This window comes from Ambystoma mexicanum, chromosome 4q (assembly GCF_040938575.1).
Source record: "Ambystoma mexicanum isolate Mex_15411 chromosome 4q, UKY_AmexF1_1, whole genome shotgun sequence".
NCBI classification, from domain to species: domain Eukaryota; kingdom Metazoa; phylum Chordata; class Amphibia; order Caudata; family Ambystomatidae; genus Ambystoma; species Ambystoma mexicanum.
This window is the reverse complement of record NC_090928.1, coordinates 32755414-32779896: the sequence shown is the minus strand read 5'-3', so window position 1 is coordinate 32779896 and position 24483 is coordinate 32755414. Positions and strand designations below refer to the sequence as shown.

Here is a 24483-nt window from a genome sequence, read left to right as displayed (position 1 = left end):
GAGATCTCTTCAGTGGGCACTAAGAACCCAGTGGTCACAGTTCTGAGGAAAAATGACAGATCTCCTTTGGATTCCGGACAAGGTAGCCCGAGACCTTCAATGGTGGGCTTATCGAGAGAACATTTTGAAAGGAGAACTGTTTTGGCAACCATGGCCGGAGATAACAGTAGTCACGGACGCCTCACTCACGGGGTGGGGAGCCCATGCCAACGACTTGACCATAAGCGGTCGTTGGTCTCCATCGGAGTCCAGACTAAACATCAACCAATTGGAGCTGAGAGCGATCAGACTAGCGCTGAAAGCTTTCCTACAATCAGTACAGGGAAAAAATGTCCTGATAATGACGGACAACACAGTGGCCATGCACTACCTCAACAAAAGAGGAGGCGTGGGATCACTGCCACTGTGCAGAGAGGCAATGCAGCTCTGGTTTTGGGCAATTCAAGAAGGAATCTCTCTATCGGCAGTTCACCTAGCCGGAGAGAAGAACTTGACGGCGGATGCTCTGAGCAGGCAGGGCACAGTCTCCCACGAGTGGGAACTAGCTCAGGAAGTCCTTCAGGAGATCTTCGCCCTTTGGGGAACCCCTCAAGTGGATCTGTTGGCCACCAGTACCAACAGGAAGTGCGATCTGTTTTGTTCAAGGGAATTTCCCCCGAGAGGAGCTCTAGGGGACGCGTTCGTAGTGGACTGGGAGTTTCCACTCCCGTACGCATTTCCACCAGTCCCTGTCATTCCTCAAATTATCAGGGGGGTGAGAAGATTCCGGAAGACCATGATCCTAATTGCCCCACACTGGGCCAGGAGAACGTGGTACCCAGACATCCTGGACATGTCCATCTGCCCTCCAATTCGCCTTCCGCTCAAGGAGAATCTTCTCTCACAGAAGGGAGGTCAGGTTCTCCATCCACACATCAGAACCCTCAACCTTCACACTTGGCTTCTGAAAGGTTGAGATACAAGGATTGGCACCTCCCTGATGACGTTATGGAGGTGTTGCTTTCGGCCAGAATTCTTTAGAACGCTGCCGTTGGAACACATTTTGCAGCTGGTGTAGAGAAGAGAATATCGACCCATTTTCATGTGGTACACCAACGGTGTTATCCTTTCTACTCTATTTGGCAAATTCAGGCCTTCAAGTTGGCACTATCAAGGGCTATCTCGCAGCGCTATCGAGAGGAGCCATCGTATTTCAAATGACCCTTAGTAATACAATTTCTAAAGGGATTAACTAATGTCTATCCTCCAAGACCATTGTAAGTTCCCTTATGGGACTTAAATTTAGTCTTAAATTTCCTGATGGGTACTCCTTTCGAACCACTCCACTTTTGTTCGCTAAGGTTTCTCACTCTTAAGACTGTCTTAGTAGTGGCACTAACATCTGCTAGAAGGGTGAGCGAATTACAAGCTCTATCTTGTAAACCCCCTCATACAATTTTTCATAAGGACAAAGTTGTCCTACAGGTGAAGCCTAATTTCCTCCCAAAGGTGTTTTCTGAATTCCACATCACTCAGAAAATTACATTACCTTCATTCTATCCTCCTCCCCATCCGGGGAAAGAGGAAGAAAGGCTACACAGGCTGCACCAAAGGCGGGTTTTAAGCTTTTACATCAGCAGACTTGCTAGGATTAGGCAAGCAGACCAACTTTTCGTAGGTTACTCAGGGCACAAATTGGGAATACCGATAACAAAACAGACCATTTCCAGATGGATTATTTTGGCCATTCTGGAATGTTACAAACTAGCAGGGAAAGAGCCTCCTCTAAATCTTAGGGCTCATTCAACCAGGGGTATCGCAGCCGTTCCGCCCTCCAAAGAGGGGTTCCGGTTCGAGATATATGTGCGGCTGCCACATGGTCGTCCGCACATACCTTCACAAGATTTTACAACCTTGATTCCTCCTCTAGTCAAGAGACTAGGTTTGGCAAAGCAGTATTACATTCTGTTCATTCCTAAAAGGAAACGTGGCGTTTTTACTCCCACCTCCAATTACAGAACACTGCTATGGGTGTCTATCAAAGACAAGGAATATGTCGGAGGACACAATCCCTTCGAAGAACAAGTTACTTCTTACCTGGTAACGTTCTTTCAATGGGATGTTCCTCCGACGTATTCCTTATCGCCCCTCCCATCCATCCCTGCAGTAATACTTCCCTTGTGGTTACAGCTTACGCTCCTTCAAGGTCAATAACCAATTCAGGCATGACTTATCTTATGCTACAAGACGGAACTGAGCAACGGACGCTGCGCGTGGCTATTTATGGGCATGGTGAAGTCAGCGCCGATACAGTGGCTGTCGAAGGACATCAACTCGACGGACGTCGATGCGCAGCGCCCTATGCTGAAAAAAACTTCCGAGGCCAGCAAGTTGGAGACGAATTATCAAACATAAGGAATACGTCGGAGGAACATCCCATCGAAAGAACGTTACCAGGTAAGAAGTAACTTGTTCTTTTGACCAGCAAGCCCACAATGTATGCAGTGCCAAGCCCGTCTTACCCACATTCCAAACAACATGGATTGGATTTCAACCACCCAAAACACGTCCAAACACCCACTGGCAACAGATATCCTGCGGCCAACCATCAACCTCTGCACTATGCTATTTCCACTCTTTGCATACACAGATATAAGACGTTCAGTGCAACAGGACACACTACATAGATCAATTGTTAAACTGATATGTGGAAACGTGGTTTCTAACCAAGTTTGTCACCCCATCGAAGTTAATAACGGTAAATTGTTAGTTTCACATATTCAACATATTTTACCCACCTTGTTTGTCATAGAGCTATGGTTTATGTTGATTACTTCCCCGCACATCTAACCTTGCATGGACACAGGGGCGCATATCACACTGTGGAAGGTGCATAGCCGCCATGCGTACAGAGTTGAATGCAAGCTCAATATAGCATACCTCGCAGGATCATAGATGAGGTTTGGAAAATGAAGAATGGAGGGAGCGGGTCACCGATGCAAGGGTGGGGGGGCGGCCAGGGAGGTGGTGCAGCTGAGGGGTGGGGGAGTGCCAGGGGAGGGATTGGTGTGGGAAGTAAAGAAAGTAGAGGGGAAAGAGCAAGAGGGGCTGCAGAACGACCCAAATAGTAAAGGAAGCAGAGGGGAAAGAGCAAGATGGAGGGGGCAAGAGGGGCTGCACAACGAGCAAAAAAAAAGTAAAGAAAGCAGAGGGGAGAGAGGGGCACTCACCTGGAACGGGGCAACGGCAGCTGGGCCCGCATGCATGGGCCTGCTGCCGATTACAGTGTAGCTCTTCCAGAATCAAGAGGCGGGACAGAAACCCAGGGACCATCGCATGATTACGCACCTCTAGCACTCTTCCACCCAGTCAGTTCCCCGCACCTGCACAACGCAAACGGGCCTGTAAAAATTACCCTGGTCCCTGGAAAAACAGTCGCTTGGTTGACCTGCAAACTCGCAAAGCAGCATACACAACTGGTGCAGCACCCACTTCTATGCGCTATGAAAACGGATGCTCCCTCCCCATATACATGACACATGTATGCCATGGGCTACCCCGCAGCGTCCATGCTCACCCAGGTAAGAGGCAGGGCTGTCAGAAGATGTGGTGAGGCTGGAATAAAACATTTGGTGAGGCCCCCTTACATTTTTTTTGCACTCAGCCAGCGGCGGCACCTCCGCAAACAGGAGACTCGATAAATCTCCTGTGCAGGATCCCAAATACGATTTATTAATACAACTCCAAATCAACTACAGCAAAGTTAGATTTCTCTACTGAAGAAAGGTTTCTGCCGTACTAACTTTTGTATCATATGCATAAATATATATAGGATGGCATGAGCTCTCCACCCCCCCCGCCACCTCCAACTCTCTGAGGGTCAGTCACTTTTCCAAGCAAAGAGTTTGGGGCAGATCTCTTTCTTCGGCTGGGGCCTCCCTCTGAAAACAGCCTCCCTGCCTCTCTTAAACTTGAGCAGAACCATCTCCAGTTCCGGAAGCAACTCAAGACCTGTCTCTTTGCTTCGTCCTTCTCTCTTCCTCTCCCCTGCTGATCACCTGCCTGATCCATGCACTGGTCACCTGGTCAAGCTCTGAATTCGGGCCCAGGTCCCTGCCTGTCCTGTTGCAATTCTGCACTACCTCTTCGCTCCCCTGCACTTGTGGTCTGTATCTGTAACCCTACAGTCCCTCTCTTGCACTTATTCTCCACCCGTTGGCTGCACTTATGAGTGCCTACACTTGCCACCCGTTGGCTGCACTCTTGTTCTCCTTTGTTCCTGCACTTCAGCATCCTACCCCACCCTCAGCACTTCTCCCCTCCCCCCTTCCCTGCTCTTGCACGATCTGAATGGCACAAGGCCTAGTAAGATCTGTGTTTTGTCCTACTCTTTTGTTTCCCCCTCCTTGCCTTCTCGCGCCTAGAAACACTTGCGTACAGACACGTTATAAATGCCATATCATATCATTAAGGAGCACACAGTGACAAATGATGTACAGTGGAGGCATTGGGTCACAATTATGTATCTTACAGCACTTTCTTTGCAAAATTGGGTAGAAAGCCATACGGGTTGCAATTGGTTTTGTATGGAAGCACATAGAAAATCTCAATAGTTGCAAATCACAAACCATGAACAGGAATATTTTTCAATACATTTCATGCCACCTTTCCACGCAAGATATGCTAGTATAAAAATATATTCATGCTGGTTGTTCTCATGTATGTCCATGCAGGCTGCATCAATATATGCCAAAAAAGGTAGCGGGCGCTCCTCTCAAGAAAGAGTACCAACTGCAACCCCATACACGTGTTTCAGCCTTGTTGGGCCTCATCAGTGAGGTGAAGCTGTGCCTCTCTGAGCACAGTGAGCAGGGAGTCCGCGTCTGGTTGCCCCCAGGTAACTCAGGGTGACCAACCCCAAGTTCCTTGCAAATATTTCAAAAAAGGTAGCAGGTGCTCCTCTCCAGAAAAAACATGGCATGATGACCTGTTCTGAGATGAGATGAGAGTTTGCAGCACACACTTATATGCCATTGTTACCATGTACGGACTTCCAGCCAGTAAGAATGCCATGCCACAGACAGTATATCCAGGCTGACTGTGTACCATAAGTGTTATTAATGGCTAGATTGGCCTACATTCAATGTGGGCCAATTTAGCCAAGTAGCATGTTTGCTTTAACCTTGATGCATAGTCCTGCGCATCAAGGGTAAAGCAAAAAGAGCATTGGCAATGCTAACAGTTTGGGCAGTCGTGTAGGCATGGGAAAGGCACTTCTGTATTTGTATGAGCTGGCCTATTGGTATTAGCTGGCCATTAATAGTGCTAGTGCAAAATGGTTTCAGTACCTGAGCAGCTAATAGCAGTGCCTGGCAAATGCCTAACACTTATACACAAGCAAAAACTGTTGGCTTTGCCAATGTTTGTTTTTTAACAGGACTTCAGCGAAAGACACGCAGGGTGTTTTTAAATCGAGTGGCCAAAGGCAGACCTGATGAGACATTTTTATTACACCAGTTCCGTGTTTACAACTCCAATGAAGTCATGAACTCTCAGAAGACTCCTTTGAGAAAACACTTGCAGGCACATTGAGGGCAAAGTTTGATGGCAAGGTGTGTTTAAAGCTAGCTCAAAGAGTTCCAGTGAGGAGGTGTTTTGGATGGGGAGGGCAGGAACTGGGTGAGAATTGCCATAGGGATTATCATGGCCATGAGAAGTCAATGGGTGGGCAAATAACTAAACAACATCTACAAGTCCCTCCTTATATTGCATTTCTTCCTATCTGTATTCAATGCGATCATTAGGACGGACCCAGGATCTGGCAAATAATTACTCACCAGATTGGAACTACAGCTCCACAATCTGGGAAAATCTGTGCAGTATATGTTTATTTTAGAATGGTCTGGTGTGTTTGTGCTTTAAACTATGTTGGGCAGGGATTTAAACCGTGGCCGCTAGGTTCCAAAGTGAGACACTTCCCCACTAGACCACTTGAGGGTCTGAGCGGGAGCCCTGTGAAATCCCATGTCAATGTCGCACTGTACTGGAAATATTGATGTGCATTTTTTAGGTTTAAAAAAGGGGTGCTGATTTTGAACTTTGCTGACGATAAATCCTCTGAGTGGAAGAGGCAAATGTTCATGGGGTGACTAAAATACCTGCTCTACACCCTCCTAATCCTCTCGTCGCTGGGCCTGGTCTCTTTCACTGCAGGAGGAGGGATGCCCCAGAAAAGAAGTCTATTTCCACCACTGTCTGTTCGCTAAAGCAATAGTTTTGGCTTATTGGTGGTATACCTAATAACCCAAACAAAAAGAATGCCAGACAGTGGCGCAACACCATTGAGCAGATCGGGCTCTAGCCCTTTCCTGAAATGTATGGCTTTGTTGACTCGACTTGACTTCATGGGCAGCGCCAGCCCTGGCTACTTTGAGGCGGAAGGCCTCTTTCGATGTGTCGCCAGCCCGTAGCACTCGTTAAGGAGCAGCATCAGCATCAAACATGCAGAGCACAAAAACCTATCAATGCAATATCAACAGACTCACTTTGTCAAAGCCAAAGTCTTAACCTCTGCTCTCGGCTTTTAGCTGGCCCACCTCTCCAGGGATTAGCATAGCACTATGAAAGTAAACAGCCTCTGAATTGGAGTGAAAGGGACGACTAGTGGCCAAAGGGAAGCTGAAATAGCTTTTCAGCTTCCTAGCTGGGCTCAGGGAATGCAGAGGGAAATTGGAGCAGGGCTAGCTAAAGATGTGTCAGGGCTGGTGGGGGTCCCCATTTCTTTTTGATGTTTTGGGCACCCCTTACTGATTGGAACAATGGTCCAAGGCACCTGTGGAGTGCTTAAATGAATAATAAAGTCAAAATAATGCAGCAAGGAAGTTCAAAGCTGCCGATTATCAGTAGGTTTCTGTGTCATAAGACTGCCAACATGGGGGCAGCTACTTGGGGGCCCATTTCAACTGCAAAAGTTGAAAGGCCCAGATGCCATCCCTCAGGGGGAGACCGAAAGTGCAATGGGTTTATTGGGCCCACTCACTATCCGCTTTCAAAACGGTCATCCAGCCCCTGCCGGGCTGACCGACAGGGCCGTGGTCAGACCGAACAGGACACAAACGTTAAATGGTGCCTTGGCTTTGCTCTTAACAAAGGCTCTGCAATTACTAACATAAACCATTTTACTGTTAGCACCTGCATTCATATGCATACATTTTTAGGTAATTGAAATCGTGATGTGAGGTTAGCACTTGCATGCTAGGGGAGTGATTAGAAGGGAAGTGGTGACATGAGACCTCTCATTCTCACAGCAGTCCTTAAGTGTGACGTTTCAGAAATGAAGGCGAGAGTTAGCTACTTGTAACATTGAAAGTTCACCAGAATAGTCTCATTCGAATGTGAAAAGATGTTAGATGCCGCCACACAAGGAAGTTTGCCCCTCCCTCACAGCCTCTGATGTTGGCGCCTCTCCCAACATTTCTTGTGTTAGTCCCCATACCCCCATCCACAACCCCTGCCGACATTTTAGCCTAGGTGCACCTCTGATGCCATGAACCTACCCCTCAATGAAGTGGCCCCCAGGGCAGCTAAATTTAGGGGTGGGGCTGAACACACATTCACATAAAATACGTTCACCCATGCATTCATCCACCAGTTACACAACTCCATTCATACATGCATGCATACATAAAACCAAACACATCATTTACACAAACGCCATCATGCACGCACGCATGCATTCATACATACACATATACATACTAATTTAACTTAAATACACATATATACACATTTAAAAGACAAAGGTGAGTGCAGGATGCCGGAGTACAGAGACACAGGGGAGAGGAGGACGACAAAGGGGAGTGTAGGGCGTGAGAGGAGGAAGACAAAGGGGAGAGGAGGATATGAGAGGAAAGAAGCAAAGGGGAGAGAAGGATGTGGGAGGAGGGAGACAAAGGGGAGAGGAACATGTAATAGGACAGAGACAAAGGGGAGAGGAACATGTAATAGGACAGACAAAGGGGAGAGGAGGATGTGGGAGCAGGGAGACACAGTGGAGAGCAGAATGTGAGAGTAGCGAGACAAAGGGGAGAGGAGGATGTGAGAGGAGGGGGACAAAGGGGAGAGTAGGGCATCAGAGGAGGGAGACAAAGGGGAGAAGAGGATGTAATAGGGCAGAGAGAAAGGGGAGAGGAGGATGTGAGAGGAGGGAGACAAATGGGAGAGTAGGGCATGAGAGGAGGGAGACAAAGGGGAGAGGAGGATGTAATCGGACAGAGATAAAGGGGAGAGGAGGATGTGAGAGGAGGGAGAAAAAGGGGAGAGTAGGTTGTGAGAGGAGGGAGACAGGGGAGAGGAGGATGTAATAGAACAGAGACAAAGGGGAGAGGAGGATGTGAGAGGGAGACACAGTGGAGAGGAGGATGTGAGAGGAGGGAGACACATGGGAGAGTAGCGCATGAGAGGAGGGAGACAAAGGGGAGAGGAGGATGTAATCGGACAGAGACAAAGGGGAGAGGAGGATGTGAGAGGAGGGAGACAAAGGGGAGAGTAGGTCGTGAGAGGAGGGAGACAAAGGGGAGAGGAGGATGTAATAGGACAGACAAAGGGGAGAGGATGATGTGAGAGGAGGGAGACACAGTGGAGAGGAGAATGTGAGAGGAGGGAGACAAAGGGGAGAGGAGGATGCGAGAGGAGGGAGACATAGGGGGGAGAAGGATGTGGGAGAAGGGAGACAAAAGGGAGTGGAGGATGTGAGAGGATGAAGACAAAGGGAAGAGGAGGATGTGAGAGGAGAGAGACAAAGGGGAGAGGAGGATGTAATAGGACAGAGACAAAGGGGAGGGGAGGATGTGAGAGGAGGGAGACAAAAGGGAGAGTAGGGCGTGAGAGGAGGGAGACAAAGGGGAGAGGAGGATGTAATAGGACAGAGACAAAGGGGAGAGGAGGATGTGAGAGGAGGGAGACAAAGGGGAGAGTAGGGCGTGAGAGGAGGGAGACAAAGGGGAGAGGAGGATGTAATAGGACAGAGTCAAAGGGGAGGCGAGGATGTGAGAGGAGGGAGACAAAGGGGAGAGTAGGGCGTGAGAGGTGGCAGACAATGGGGATAAGAGGATGTGAGAGGAAAGAAACAAAGGAGAGAATGATGTGGGAGGGGGAGACAAAGAGGAGAGAAGGATGTGAGAGAAGGGAGACGAAAGGGAGGGGAGGAGGTGAGAGGATATAGACAAAGGGGAGGGGAGGATGTGAGAGGATAAAGAGAAAGGGGATGGGAGGATGTGAGAGGAGGGAGACAAAGGGGGAGAAGGATGTGAGAGAAGGGAGACAAAGGGGAGGGGAGGATGTGAGAAGATGAAAACAAAGGGAAGAGGAGGATGTGAGAGGAGGGAGACAAAGGGGAGAGGAGGATGTGGGAGCAGGGAGACACAGTGGAGAGGAGGATGTGAAAGGAGGGGGACAAAGGGGAGAGTAGGGCGTGAGAGGAGGGAGACAAAGGGGAGAGGAGGATGTAATAGGGCAGAGACAAAGGGGGAGGAGGATGTGCGAGGAGGGAGACAAATGGGAGAGTAGGTCGTGAGAGGAGAGAGACAAAGGGGAGAGGAGGATGTGAGAGGAGGGAGACAAAGGGGAGAGTAGGTCGTGAGAGGAGGGAGACAAAGGGGAGAGGAGGATGTGAGAGGAGGGAGACACAGTGGAGAGGAGGATGTGAGAGGAGGGAGACACAGTGGAGAGGAGGATGTGAGAGGAGGGAGACACAGTGGAGAGGAGAATGTGAGAGGAGGGAGAAAAAGGGGGGGAGAAGGATGTGAGAGAAGGGAGACAAAAGGGAGGGGAGGATGTGAGAGGATGAAGACAAAGGGAAGAGGAGGATGTGAGTAGAGGGAGATAAAGGGGAGAGTAAGGCATGAGAGGAGAGAGACAAAGGGGAGAGAATGATGTGGGAGGGGGAGACAAAGAGGAGAGGAGGATGTGAGAGGAGGGAGACAAAGGGGAGAGGAGGATGTGAGAGCAGGGAGATACAGGGGAGAGGAGAATGTGAGAGGAGGGAGGCAAAGGGGAGAGGAGGATGTGGAATGATGAAGACAAAGGGGAGAGAAGCATGTGAGAGGAGGGAGACATAGGGGAGAGGAGGATGCGGGGTAAACCCAAGTAAAAGGTAGAAGAGAACATGGGGGAAAGCAAAGTAGCAGAGAGAGCGTAGAGTGACAAAGGGAAGAGGAGGGAGACAAAGAGGTGGGTAGAATGTGGAACAAGTCAAAATAATGGTGAAGGAGTGAGACACCGGGGTGAGCAGGGTGCAGGAGAAAGCCAAGTAGCAGGGAGAGGAGCGAGACAAAGGGACGGTGATGTGGAGAAAGCCCACCTGGAGTGGAGGTAGACAGAGGAATGAATATGACGTGGGAGAACACAAAGAAACAGAGAGGAAAGTGATAAAGGTGACATGGGGGTGGGTGACATTAGACGCACGGGCAGAGGAGAGGCAAAGGAGAGAGCACCGCGCAGAGAAAATCAAATGGGAGGAGAGACACAGGGACATGCTGTCTGACGGGAGAGAACTCCTCTCCTATCAGTCAGCATGTTCAATCACACTGAGAAACGTGAACACGCCAACTGACAGGAGAGGAGTCCTCTCTTGTCATTCAGCACGTCCATGTTGTCAGCTGAATAACGGGAGGCAGCAGAGCTCACTTCTGAGCCCTGCTGTCTCCCATTATTTTGCTGTTTGTTGCGGAGCCAAACGGCTTTGCAACAAACATCAAAATCATTGCGGGGGCAGAGAGGAGACCGCATAGTCCCCTGTGTGAATTAAGTACACGGGAGACTGTGCTGCCTTTTCCTTAGTAGAGGGGGCCGCGATGCCCCCCGCAAGCGCGGGGCACTTTGCCCCCTCTGATCTCCCTCGTGACGGCCCTGGAAAGAGGACGTCATGCACACACTGGGGATGCCGGCAGCAGTGCCAGGCTGCAAATGGCTGCAGCTTCAGATCACTCTGTGTGTAAAAAGTAAATCAGAAATTCAACTTTTCAAAAAGCATTGGTTCATTCAGATCTAAATATAATGGCCATATAGTTAAGTGCACTAATTTTGCTCCTACTTCAGAGCTTGCACACCTTCCACAACAGCAGCAGGCAGCCTGATGTGCGCGAAAGGGTGAAGGCCCAGCTGGTGCTTAGGCCATTTCATCGCCAATGCCATACACTGCTCCCGTTGTCCCCTTTACAGTGTAGTTTACAGTAGCAATGTTTTGGCAATATTTTGGTGGTTACACCACTAAAATGCGCCAAAACCAAAAAGCGTATGCTCTGGTGAAATAGTCCACCTTGTTGACTGCTCTTCAAGCTAGAGACTATGTATTGTTTTGGAAACGGGTGTCCGACAGAGATCTGAGTGGTGCCCGGTGACTGTATTGTTGTGTTAGTGAAAATAATTGGTGGTTGCACTTTTCAAATTTATACCAGAACCCTGCCCAGTGCTCTGACCTGTCAGTTCAGAATCCCCCACTAAACCCCCCACCCCCCCAACCCCTCCTGGACACTGGACCGCTGTCAGTGTTGGTTCAGGAGACAGTGATAGCAATGAATTCCCTGAAGGGTGCAATGGCTGCAGGCCCTGATCTAATCCCAATAGATTTGTTAAAGGAGGAGGGAGTGATTTGGACACCCATTTTATCCAAAGATTTCAACGCCATACTACATAAAGGTTTTATACCCCCATCATGGCAGAAAGCTGTGATCCTACCAATTTATAAGAAAGGCGGTAGAGATTGCCGGGCAATTACCGTCCGATATCACTCCTGGACAATATAGGGAAACTATTTGGTAAAGTTATTCTAAAACATATTCAAGACTGGGCGAATAGGGGAAACATAATCCATGATTTACAGGCAGGGTTTAGAGAGAATCGAGGCACAATCGACCAATGTTTTTTTTTATTTATCCAGAAATATACTGTTTTAAAAAAGATGAATTTATATGTGGTCTTTTTAGATCTAAGGACGGTGTTCGACTCAGTTTGTAGAACAACCTTGTGGCAAATCCTTACTGCGCATTTACCCCCCACCCTCCCCCCAATCTGATTCATATAATTCGCCAGCTCTATTCTGAAAATGGGGCTTGCGTTCAATTTAGGGCGGGCAGTGATTTAGCACCCTCATTTGATGTAGAGAGAGGGGGTCAGACAAGGATGTGTGTTGGTCCCCTTTTTATTCAATCTCTATATTCAAGAAATTATTGAAGGGTTGCTTAGAGATTTCCAAGACTGTCCTAAAATGGGCCAAGAGAAGTACCCAGCTCTGTTTTATGCAGACAATGCTGTCCTCATATCTACAACTCCCCAAGGCCTAATAAATCGCTGTCTATTTTTTAAAAGAAGTGTAAGGAGTTTAAGCTTGAGCTAAAAATCAATACATCCAAGACCATGGTGTTCAAACCCATGAACTCCAAATCTCATCAAGTAGAATTAGAAGCAAATGATCAGGTGTTGGAGCAGGTTCAGTATTATGACTAATTAAGGCTTATTCCACGACTGTGGTGGTTGGTCTGAACAAATAAAAAAAAAATCCTCCCTCGTCCTGGAAAAGGTCAGTGGTGCCATACTATTCTTCCATGTGAAACATGGTATTGGAGAGATTTCCCATTATTAGACCTCTTCCTTAAACAGGCCCTTACAGTGCTGCCACAGCTTTGGTTTATTTAGAGCTTGACATAGTCCCGGCTGCTCCACTGATTTGTGCAAGACCAGCCTTCTTCTGGGCCAGATTATGGAATGAACATGGCTTGGAAACCTATCAGGTGGCATTGTTGCACTTCCTCTCTTTGGAGGGGGAAAAAATTGTAAAATTGATTTCTAACGTAAAGACTTTTCTCAAGGATCTGTATCCCACAGTTCTATGGCTAACCCTGATGGCCTCCATGACGTCTTCTATGTTGAACTTGAAGTGTACCCTAAAATCCAGGAGCAGCAAATCTCTTGTGATCGATGCCAACCGTCTAAAGACAGGTTTGGATTATATCGAGCACATGATGCTCCCAGGCTTCAAATTATATCTTGATGTTATTCGTCCACCATTCGAAAAATCTTAAATATTAAGATATAGATTGGGCTTTTTTCTATTGCTGCTTTCACCAAAAACTGGCAGGCATCCAACACAAGTGCATGCCCCCTTTGTGGGGCTGCAAATGAGACAATTATTCACTTCCTGTTGATTTATAATGGTTTTACTAATTTGAGAAAAACATATTTATAGCCGATTGTGGCTGAAAGATTTCGGAACCAATGTGTCGACCTGTCTGTCATTTTTGCAACTGCACAGTTTATACACGGGGCCTGGCTACTAAGAAGGAGCAGTCTGGGGTTGACAGGAAGAAATGCTGTAGTTAGCTGAGGGGGCAAGGTTGTGAGATTCTCTCTCCTTCACCCACACTGCTCCTTGTCACTTAGTGAGGGACGCTCCCCCTGAGTTTTTTTTATAGGTCTATGTATTTGATAATGCTGTACTGGTTCATATGAATTACATTTACTTTAAAAAATGTTCTGATTTGAGCTTGATTGTTTTTTAACAGGTCCCTTGTACTGCTGTATATTTTCCTCCTCTTAGTAGGTCACCCAAAGTGCAATTGGGACTGGACTATATCCGTCAGGGCAATGTTTTATTATATGTCGTTGAATTTATATGTACTTTTATGGCTCCTTTGCCGAAATAAAGTTTCAATGATGATGGTTACTGAAAGTGAAATTATATATGTTGTGATCTTGTATGTAAAATATTTTTATTTCAAAGTTATGTTATAATGTATTTAATTGAAATATTTAATTTGTTGTTGTAATTGTTTTTTTAATGTAGTTGTGTAAAATTGAAATTAATATTTGTGCAAATGGAAATATTTTTGCGACCGTCTCAAGATCATCCCTTAAAGCCGTCTCTCAATTTTAATAAGAACGTTTGAAATAGAGTCCAATTGAAAATACTACATTTGATTTTTTTTTTTAAATTGCAGTTAGATTTTATTTAAGTAGAATAGCTATTTGAAAAATACCTATGATCCTGAGATTGCTTCTGCTAAAGGTACTCTTTGGAAACAACTCCACTACATTAATAGACAATCGTTGACAAGTTCTCAGATATGCAATGATACCCGCAGAGAGGGAGCCACCTATCAGAAATGGCTTAGGCTACATTACAAGAAGAAAAGGGAACACTGGCAATAGTAAATCCAATGATGCCCGATTATTCTGATGATGAAGGGTAAACTAGCCCATTATAATACCAGTGTGGGTGCGTCCAGAGCACAATCGGAAAATCATATTTCCAATTTTATTGGTAGGATTCCGTCTAGTAATGGCTTTGAGTCTATTTTGACGCATAAATGAAACTTACATTTTTACTATTGAAGATATTATTGCCAATAGAAAGATAATCTGTCTAGAGCCCCAAGCCTGCATGGCACCTGCAGTGTCCTACTTCTGCCAATTAACTGGACCGAGAGCATCATCATACCCATACATAAGCGTGCCTCCAAGAACGATCCTAACAGATGTTGTATCCTGTCCATGCTCGATGCCCCAGCTAAGATATTCGCCAGAATTCTTTTTGCTGAACTGAATGAGTTGAAAAATACTACAAATATTCTACCACTCAATCAAACAGTCTTCAGAAAAGGACATGCCACCCTGAACAATTTATTAACTTTAACCACCATGATACAGAAAGCTTGGACTAGATGTGAAAAAACATGTTAGATTCTCCGATTCCAGCTCGACGTTTGATATGATCACTCGAGAATGCCCTTGGCAGAAGGTCATTAACTGGGAAATTCCATCTGGTCTTCTTAGTATGATTATTGCACTAAATTCCCAGACGTCTGTTAATGTCAGTATCAATGAGTGAGTGAGCCAGAAGTGGCAAGAAGGATAACGCATCGTCCAGTGAGCTTGTCAGCGGATCTATCTTATTTGTCTTGGCCCAGTGATAAAACCTCGTCCACTTGCTCTTGTACTGACTCCAGGTGGAGTCGCTTCTTGCCCTTTGGATGATAGCAAGGTTGTTCTATAACAAGTGTAGATGTTTCATGTTGACCTGTCCAGGAACCAAGCTGCCAGGGCTAACTTGAAACACTGTGCTCTTCTGCTGGAAGAGTAAGTGGGCTGGACCCAATGGGAGGTGTACCGGAGGCTGATCAGATGGTCAAAGAAGTTCTGAGAACCAGTGTCTTGCATGCCACCATGGCGCTATCGAGATGAGCCAAAGGCTCCGTGGCTCCCTGGCCCTGACGTACGTATCTAGCGGCCATCAGGGCCTACAAGAACTCTGAAGACGACATCTTATCCTCCAATCCGGTGGTTAAAAGGCACTTGATGTGTCTGACCAGATAATAGCCTCCTGTCAAACATCCACCTTAATGTGATGCTGGGTGCCCTGGCACACATACCCTTTAAACCCATGGTATCACCAGATATCAGGCTGGTTAATATAAAGACTGCCCTACTGGTTGGCCTTACCTGAGCACGTTTGATCAGCGACATTCAGGCGCTCGTGGCTTCAGAGCCCTATACCACATTTCACCGGCACAAGGTGGTGCTTAGGACGCACCCTAAATTTCTCTGAGGTCATTTCAACCTTTCACCTTAACGAGGAGATAGTACTTCCTACATTCTTTGCGGATCAAAAGGATGAGGCTCAGAAGGTACTGCACTGTCTGGATGTCAGACATGCTCTAAGATTTTAACTGGATAGGATGAAGAACTTCCGTAAATCAGATGCCTTGTTCATCACTTTTGGCGGTGCCAAACCAGGATGTCAAGCCGCCAAGGCTTCAGTGTAGCAAGGTGGATGTGATGGCCATCAAGGAGACGTATGAAGGGCAGCACAGGTCTTTGCCCGCAAACATGCATGCCCATGCCATCAGAGCCAAGGCCACGGCTGTGGCCTTTCAAGGACACATCCCATGGCAGACGATCAGCAAGGCGGCTACTTGGGCTTCCCCATCAGCCTTTTGAAAACACTACTGTTTGGATGCCATCGCCAGCTCGAATGCAGCATTTGGCCGGGCAATTTTGGAGAACTCGTTTTCTTAGAGGGGCAGCTCTCCTCCCTAGGGCTGCATTCAGTTGCAATCGCCCATACAGTATGGAGGAAAGCAGACAGGACATAGGAGTAATTATTAGTTACTCACCGAAGTGACTAATGTACTCCTAGTCCATAATCCAGTTTCCTCCATACGTCCCACCATCCTCCCCGTTACAACTCGGTGTCATTAGGCAATTGTGATATTGTCGACGCATCAAAGGGGACTGAGGAGTGGCGCCGGGGGGCGAAGTCAGGGGAGCGCATGCTCCCAGACCCGAGCCCCTGCGTGCATCTAAAATTTCAAGGGGAAGACCATATTTTCTGGTGAAAAAGGTTCTGTTTTCCATCCCTAGCGAGGGACGCCCATACAGTATGGAGCAAAGGGGACTATGGACTAGGAGTACGTTAGCCACTATGCTGAGTAACTTATAATCACTCCTCCTAGTGAAAAGGACTGAGTAACTGTAGTGCATGAGGTCTGTCATGTGCAAAGGCTCTCGGTATTGTACAAATGACTGACATGGTCATGTTTTTCACTACTACAGGTTCAGTACTATTTCTAATTTTAATTAAAAGTGTTATCGGCTGAGCTTGTGACTCAGCATTCAAAGTTTGGAGGGTAGTCTTCATCACTTATCCAGTTTGGAAGTGCTTCTCCTGGATAAGGGACTACTCCATAAGGACATTCAACTGGCTGTTGGATAAATATTGACCGCAAATCTACTCCACACTCTCTTGCTCCTCCCCATCCACAGTTTTCCCCTGCTAATGCAATATAAACCTTCTTTTATTCCACAGGCAAATTTCTAAATCAGTATTACTAACGTGAACGAAATTAACAGAAATAGTTAAGGGCTTCACATATTCCAATCGCTTATCATCAAACAGATGTAAGTCGCTAGACACAGCTGACGCAGCAGGGCATACAGACAATCATTCTTATTTGGAGTACTTCTCATGCTGAATAACAGCAATGGGAGGGCTTCTGGCTACTTCAACCCTTTCTCCTTACATAATTTTGCTAATTTGTTTTTAGTACTCCATCCCTCCTCTGTACTGCCCCCTCTGACTTGTGGTGGTGTGGGCAATGCAAATTGTGATGCATTTTAAGAATAGGCAGTAGAGCTTTCACAATATTATTCACAAAATGTGTGCTCTTGTCGCTGCTAATAAAACTGGGCACCCCAAATGTCGGAATCAAATCTAATATCAAATCCTTGACTACCGTGATTGAGTCTGCGCTTCTGCATGGATATGCTTCCACACTTACAGAAAACACGTCCACAACTACAATAATGTGTAGGTATTGCCAATTATTGCTACACACAGCTTAGAGGGAACATTGCTCTCTTCCCCAGGCGTCTCGCCTCAAGTTTCACTCCCGCAAAATATGTTCCTCTTTTTTCTATCTTTCAAATGGTAGTCCTTTTTGAATTGGGGTCTACTACCTTCTCTTCACCAAAATTCCCCTTTACAAATCTTTGTACTACCTCTTCCCCTATTTGTTTACTGGTCTTTGTTTTCACCACTTAACTTCCTTCTACTTCTTCCGGTATGTTACCCAAGGATTCCCTCTCACTTCTTTCTGACAAAGCCACTTTCAGCTTCCGTACTTTTCTCCACTCCTCTACCTCGTCCAAAACTTCCTCCACCCACTCCGCTTCACATTCCTCTATTTCCGTTTCTTTCTTTGTCCATCTCTCATCTGTCTTTTTTTCTCCTCACCTACTATTTCCGCAGCTCCTTTACCTCTTTGGAGACTTCCTCTGAAACAAATCGGGCATTTTAATTCCCTGTTTTTGCTCTCTCCTTTACGCCTTTGGACACCTGCCTTAGACTAATTCATATTATCAAATTTGCCACTATCACTCTGTTCTTTGGGCACTTTCTTCCCTACACTCCTCCTACTCCTACTCCTCCTACTCCTACTGACCCCATAGGTCAGTCTCCTACCAATCTCATTAACCTTTTACTCCCTAGGCTCCTGAGTCTTGCCAGGCTGCTAGGTATTCTAACCACCCACTTTTAGGGCTTGTCTGAACCCAGCAGCTTGGGCCCACTCTGCAGCCTCCTTTCTTCTCCTTACCCATGCCTTCTGGGTCTCTCCTCCAGTGTTCTGCCTCCTGCTCTCTGGGTCCTCCAGGGCCTCTGATCCAGTCTCCTGCTTACTCCAGAGCCTCTGCTTCAGTCTCCTGTCGTCAGCTGTATTCCCAGCATCTTCTCTTCTGCTTCCCAGCCAGCACTGAAGGTGCTCTCCCTTCTAGCTCGACCACCTTCTAACTGAACCCTTGAGGTTTTATAGGGTTATGGCCTCTTCCTTGTATCGGTGGAACGGGGATCAGGTGCGATGGTGTTGCATAGGGAACTTGGGAATCAAAGGTTCTCTGGACCTGGATGGATTTGGACCGCAGGTTTGAGAATCACGTCAACCACATTAGAGTTCCCAACTCCCGCTTGTTCGCTAGGCTTCCGGCTGACTGTCCTGAGGTTGCCGTGGTCAAGCTAAGAGCCTCCCCTGGTTAAAAGGATTCTGTAGCACCTTAAGCACCCTTGTGAGGGGAGCCGAGAGTAACAGCACTGTCGGCTCCACAGGAATGCTGCTGCTCGGTTTTCTTGAAGAGGCCAGAGCAGCTACCATTATTTTGTGACAAAATTCCCCTTTGGCAAGCTGTCCATCCATCAACTCAGTCACACAGGGCACTTTTTCAAGCCAGAGTCTTACCAAACCCTCTCACCCAGGTGGGTGGAGAGCTGATCCCAGCATAGATATTTGGATAATCTGGCTTTTTGTGTCTATAATCATGGGAATTATAACACTGCAATACATTGTTATACAAGGTATATTGATTGGTGTGATTTTTAAGCCCCCAATGTGTCTTTTGTTTGAGAAAGGTGCTGTAATTTGCATATACTTTGCCTTTTATCATTGAGACGATCTGATAGAAGTTTTTCTAAGTGAGCACCGAATTAAAATATCCTGAACCTATATAACACTCACGCAACTTAATTCTCATTTTAGAACTGGGTTGATCCGGCAAAGGGCATCAAAAGACAGATCAGAAGTAAGTTTTTCACAGCCATTTTGTGAAAGGATTGTAAGTAATATTTGTTGACCTATATGACTTGCTAATGTTATTGCAGCATGAATTATGCAGTAAGGGATATTTTTTAAAGAAGTACAAAGTCAAAAGTCTTTTTTCTTGAAAAGTTGAATGCTCTGCAAAATCGTGTTGGAACTCTGTTGCCCAAAAACGTAAAAGGTTGAGATTACTTGGATTCTTTGATAACTTGAATCTTTATAATTTTGTGATGGCCTCTGCTGCCTGAATAGTCAGACGAATATGATGGAAATCTTTGCCTATATAACTGCTTTGAAATGCAGCTTTTTTTTATTACTACTGTCGAGAAATAAAATACAAAAAATGCAAATCTTATTTTAATGTTAGTTTGTGGGCATGCTGACTATGTCCTTAATAATGTGTATTACCCGTTTCTGTAATTTAGCTGGGTTATTGTGGGACTCAATGCGAGGAGCATACTTATCACTGGTTTCATAGATGTAGATATTGATGTTCCAGCTAAAGATGCCTTCCAATTGACAATGTCCTTTACAAATAAATCTGATGTCGTGAATGGTAATTCAAAATTGCACGAGAAGTGGCACGAGAAGTGCCCACTCCCCCCCTCTCTCAAGAATGAGGCGCAGTGAGACATAGACCTATATCGACATTTAACTTTCAGTTCCATTGTCTATTGCATAATTCACTGATACAATGTGACCCTGTGTTTATTGTCAAACAGCATGTAGCCTGAGCAGAACAGGTTTCCGTTAATTAATCTATGGTTGCTACTCTGCAAGTCGCTGGAAAGTGGCAAAGATTAATTCTAAAATGGTTGCCCATAGGAGTCTATTTGAGTGCTCACTTTGGGGCAGATTTACTTGTTAACATACAGTCTATTTCCATTAAACAAAATGTTAATTACTTCAATGTTTTACAGGAACAAATATGCTCAATACCACGTCTCTTAGCACATTCTTTTTTTCAAAATAATTTAACATTGGCAAGTATTTTTTTGAAATGTTTCATGTTGAGCCTTAGTTGAAATGTATTTATTCATCTATTCACTGTTACTTGTCTAGCATGCTTGGATTGCAGTTAGGGTCTTTTTAAAGTCGTTTTCATTGGCATGATGTTTGATATGTAAGCCATCTACCTTTTCATTGCAAACTGGCCAGGACACGGCCATTGCTATTGGATCCAGTTCCTGGGGGTGGACCAGTACGGGAGGATCACCTGGATGGGGGTTCTATGGTGGAGTGGAAGTGGCACACCGATGGGTGAGACGCAGTATCCCCTTCCTTTTGACACCCTTTCCCCATCCTGTCCAGTAGGATCATTAGAAACTCTAGCCCCCCCCCTTTTCCCAACATGAACACTTTCTCTCCCCGTGAGCAACAACAGACTCCTACCAGAGCCGTTTACCTGAACTGTCCCAACACAAGAGTCAGGCAATTGCCTACAACTACACACACCTGACTGCCCTTTCCCTTCACCATAGGGATGAAAGGCAGAGCACACGCTGAGCAATGCAGAACGCATGAGGTAGCAGCTATTTCAGGACGGCAGTTCAAACGGAGGAGAAAGGCGGCGAGACCTGAAAGGACGTCAAGGAGGGAGTTGCCCTTGACCTTTTCAACCCAGTCCTGCAAAACCTCCGACAAAGGAACCATAAGACTGTGAATCGCAGCTGGCGAATGGTGTGACGGATGTCAGCGGTACATGGAACCCTCCTGCACTGATAGCCAGGGCAGGGAGTCGTGGATGCCATAGTTGTACCCTCGTTGACTTCCTCGGCAAAAGAAACATCAATGAGTTCAGCACAGCCAGTGAGTCGGACGAACCTGATAGTGGGCCAGACTGTGTTAGGCTTAAGGTTGCAGTGGCAACATTAAGAAGATTAAGATACGGAGGTCTTTTGTGAACGAACTTGGTACTAGAGATAGTGGTCTGGCGCCACGTAGGCGCTTGTTTGGAGGTCTCTGGCTGGTACCCCTCTCCTGAACAAAGAGACTGTGTTGAACAAAAAGGGTAAAGAAACTACAAGTACCAAGATGCCATAGGGAAGGCTGATGTGAGGTGTCAAGGTGGTCATACAAGGGTCAAGCCAAACCCCTTGTACAATCGCAAGTCCTTGACACATTGCAGAAGTTTTTACGATTGTAAAATTGTGAACCCGACTGAGGGAATTGTGAAACAGGTGTTTTTGCGCCCGGCGGAGGGGAACGCAGTGCGAACTGTTTTTTGTGAATAAACACCCACTTGCCATAGGCTAACGGAGTGACCCAGCAAGACGTGATCGCCCTTCGGAAGTCTTTGTTTAAGATTGGCAAGTGCTTTGGAAGGTTTGAGCCCAGATTAGGGGGACCTTAATAAACCGAAGTGGTTGTTTAAAAAGACATTGAGACTTTTGAATATTACAAATAAGGAGATTGTGATTGAAAGGCGGTAGTGAACCTGACTGAGGGACGTCAAGAGCAAAGTTGTGAAGAAGCTAAGGGAACAACATTGTGACTACAAGTATGTACCCGACTGAGGGATGTCCACAGTGAGTGGTTGGTCTAAGCCGACTGAGGGAGGCTAATGAGTGAGAAGGATCGGAGCCCGGCTGAGGGGGATCCAAGGGTGAAGGGTAATCCCCCCTCTAAGTGAAGGTTAACCGAAGGAACATTTGTTTTGTTGTTTTGGCATATCGGGCCCTCTGAAGCAAGAGACTTTGCGTGAGAAGAGACGTAGGCACAGAAGGCCCTGATATAGAGAAAATGAACTGTGAGCTTGTGGCAGAGAAGACTAGGAGAGTGCTGTGCTCAAGGGTCCCTCCTTGCCCCGTGCTAAAAACGTGGGGAAGGGAGACCCCGGCCATAACATCCTGACTTATCATTTTGTGAACACTTCTTTATTTTCTTGTGAACATTATCCCTCACTATTTTGTAGCATAGCGGTAAGCACAGGCCGTAGGTTTTCTTAGTATAGGCCCTTTATTTTGACTAGACTCTACTAGGACTGTATTATAATTATTTGATGGTCGTAGCTTGCTCCCCATCTTAGATTTAGGTTTAGATTAGGCATTTATCTCATCCATTTTACAGTTTAATAAACACCCTTGAACTGTGATCACTTGTGTCTGTCTTGCTTTGATACTATGCCTTTCTTACAACACCCAACGTTAAACTTTGGAGTCTCTTACACTTGTGCATTCTTGTGGCGGAGTCGCATGACCTTCTTGATTTCATGAGATCTTTTGTTGCTGAATGTAGTTAAAGATTTGTCTTGTGCTTAATGGAGAAGAATGCAATTATAGGCCGTGCCTTTCAACATCCTGCACACCATCCCAGTCAAGCACTCCAAGCAGAAACCCATCAGACAAACCTTCGGGTCCTTAAAGAACTTCCCAGTGGAAGCCCTCACGGAAGACCTCACCAGCCTCCAACTGACATGGACAGAACACCCCCAACCGAACTGCGACTCTCTACTGGAAGCACTCAACGCCAATCTCTGAAACTCCATCAACGACATGCGCCTCTGAAACAACGCACTTGCAAGCTGAAACCATCCGCACCCCGGTACACCCAAGATCTCAACCTCAGCAAAAGAGTCACCAGAAAACAAGGGAAAACCTGGTTCTGCTCCAAGACCGAAACTGACCTGGTACTTCTCAAAGAATTTCAAGCAACCCTCCCTAATAAACAAAGCCAAGGCCTCCTACTATCAGAACACCATAGAAGAAGCCGACAACGAAAGCAGAGCCCTCTTCAAAGCAGTCTGCATCAACCCACCGCTCAACGCTGCCATTCCCCACTCTATCGAAAAATCCATTGTCATCAACACTTCTTCATTGACAAAATCAGCAAGATTCGCCAGCACATAGATGCCAGCTCACATCCCTCCTCGCGAAAATCTCCACACCCTGGACAACATTCAAGGCACTCCCTGCTGAGGACCTGGTAGAAACCCTGGCCGCCCTCAAAGCCACATAGTTTACAAATGACATCCCCCAGCATTAATCTTATTGACCCACCCCCGCAGAAGCTCTCCTTCCCTACAGCTCCCTAATTCACGGCAACTTCCCATCGACCCTAAAGACAGGACACATCCTCTCTCTACTAAAGAAACCCACTCTGGATTCTGAGAACCTAGGTAACTATTGCCCCATCACCTATCTTCCCTTCATAAGTAAGATCATTGAGAAAGCGGTAGCTGCGCAACTACAGCAATACATCAACAATCTTGTCCAGACCTACAAATCTGGGTTCAGACCCAGATGCAGCACAGAGACGGCAACCATACAGGTGGTCGACGATGCCCTCCACATCCTTGACGATGGACACCCCTGCCTCCTGGTTCTACTAGACCTCATGGACGCTTTCGACACAGTAGTCCACCAGGCGCTCACGGACACCCTATATCAGCGCATGGGGATCAGTAACCTTGTCCTAAACTGGCTCCAGTCCTACCTTGCAAACTGCCAGCAGTTTGTTCAGATGGACTCTTCTAGATCGCCAATGCTACCTGTCACCTGTGGCGTCCCGAAGGCTTCCATCCTGTCCCCAGTGATCCTCAATCTATACTGGGAGCCCTCCTAGCCACACACAACATCCACATCCACCAATACGCAGACAACACACAGCTATACCTCAATATTGACTCGATCAAGAGCATCCACAGGCTCAAAACCTGCGTCTCGCTGGTCCAATCTTGGATGTCCAGTGCATACTTGAAGTGCAACGCCTCCAAGACCGATTCCTACTCCTCACCAACAGCAGCAAACACCCAGCCATGCAGACCTGGCTACCAACCATGAATCCTGAGGGCTTCATCTGCTGCGCCAAGTCCCTCTGGTTCTACATCGACAAACACCTCTCCTTCATGACACACAAAGCTACGAAAACTCACACTTGTTATCAGCTCTCCCTCCTGTGGAGCGTCAAGTCCTCCTCCCTCCGGACAGCTTTAGATCCACCATTCAAGCACTGGTCCCATCCCGACTGGATGGGGGCAATGTCCTCCACGAAGGCCTCCTGTCATCCTCCCTTGTGCCTCTGAGAAGTGTCCTACACACGGCTGCATGCCTCATCCAGGGTCTACGCAGATATGACCACATCACCCCTGCCCTCATCGACCTTCACTGGCTCCCACTGCACGCGCGAATCACCTTCAGTTCTTGATGCATCATCTATAAGGCAGTTGCCCTCAAGTCACCCAGCTACCTCGCGGAGAAACTCAGCATCTCCGGCGGATGGCGCACCACCTGAATCCAGGACACGTGCAGACTTGAAATCCGCTGCTGCAAAAAGGAAAGGACCAGAAAACAAGCCTTCTCTACCTATGCCCAAAGACTATGCAACCTCTTCCCCGTCAGCATCAGACTCGTCCCCACAGTCC

At 46.8% G+C, this 24483-nt stretch overlaps 1 protein-coding gene across 18 annotated transcripts in view; it reads left to right on the top strand.

The window, feature by feature from the left end:
- The window catches only part of EPB41L2 (erythrocyte membrane protein band 4.1 like 2), a 1866207-nt gene that overhangs the window by 794103 nt on the left and 1047621 nt on the right, over window positions 1-24483 (top strand). For all 18 annotated transcript variants that reach the window (XM_069607396.1, XM_069607395.1, XM_069607398.1 and 15 more), the window contains one exon: window positions 19062-19104. In XM_069607396.1, coding sequence (XP_069463497.1) covers window positions 19062-19104 — 43 coding nt within the window. The remainder of the gene's footprint in view (window positions 1-19061; window positions 19105-24483) is intronic.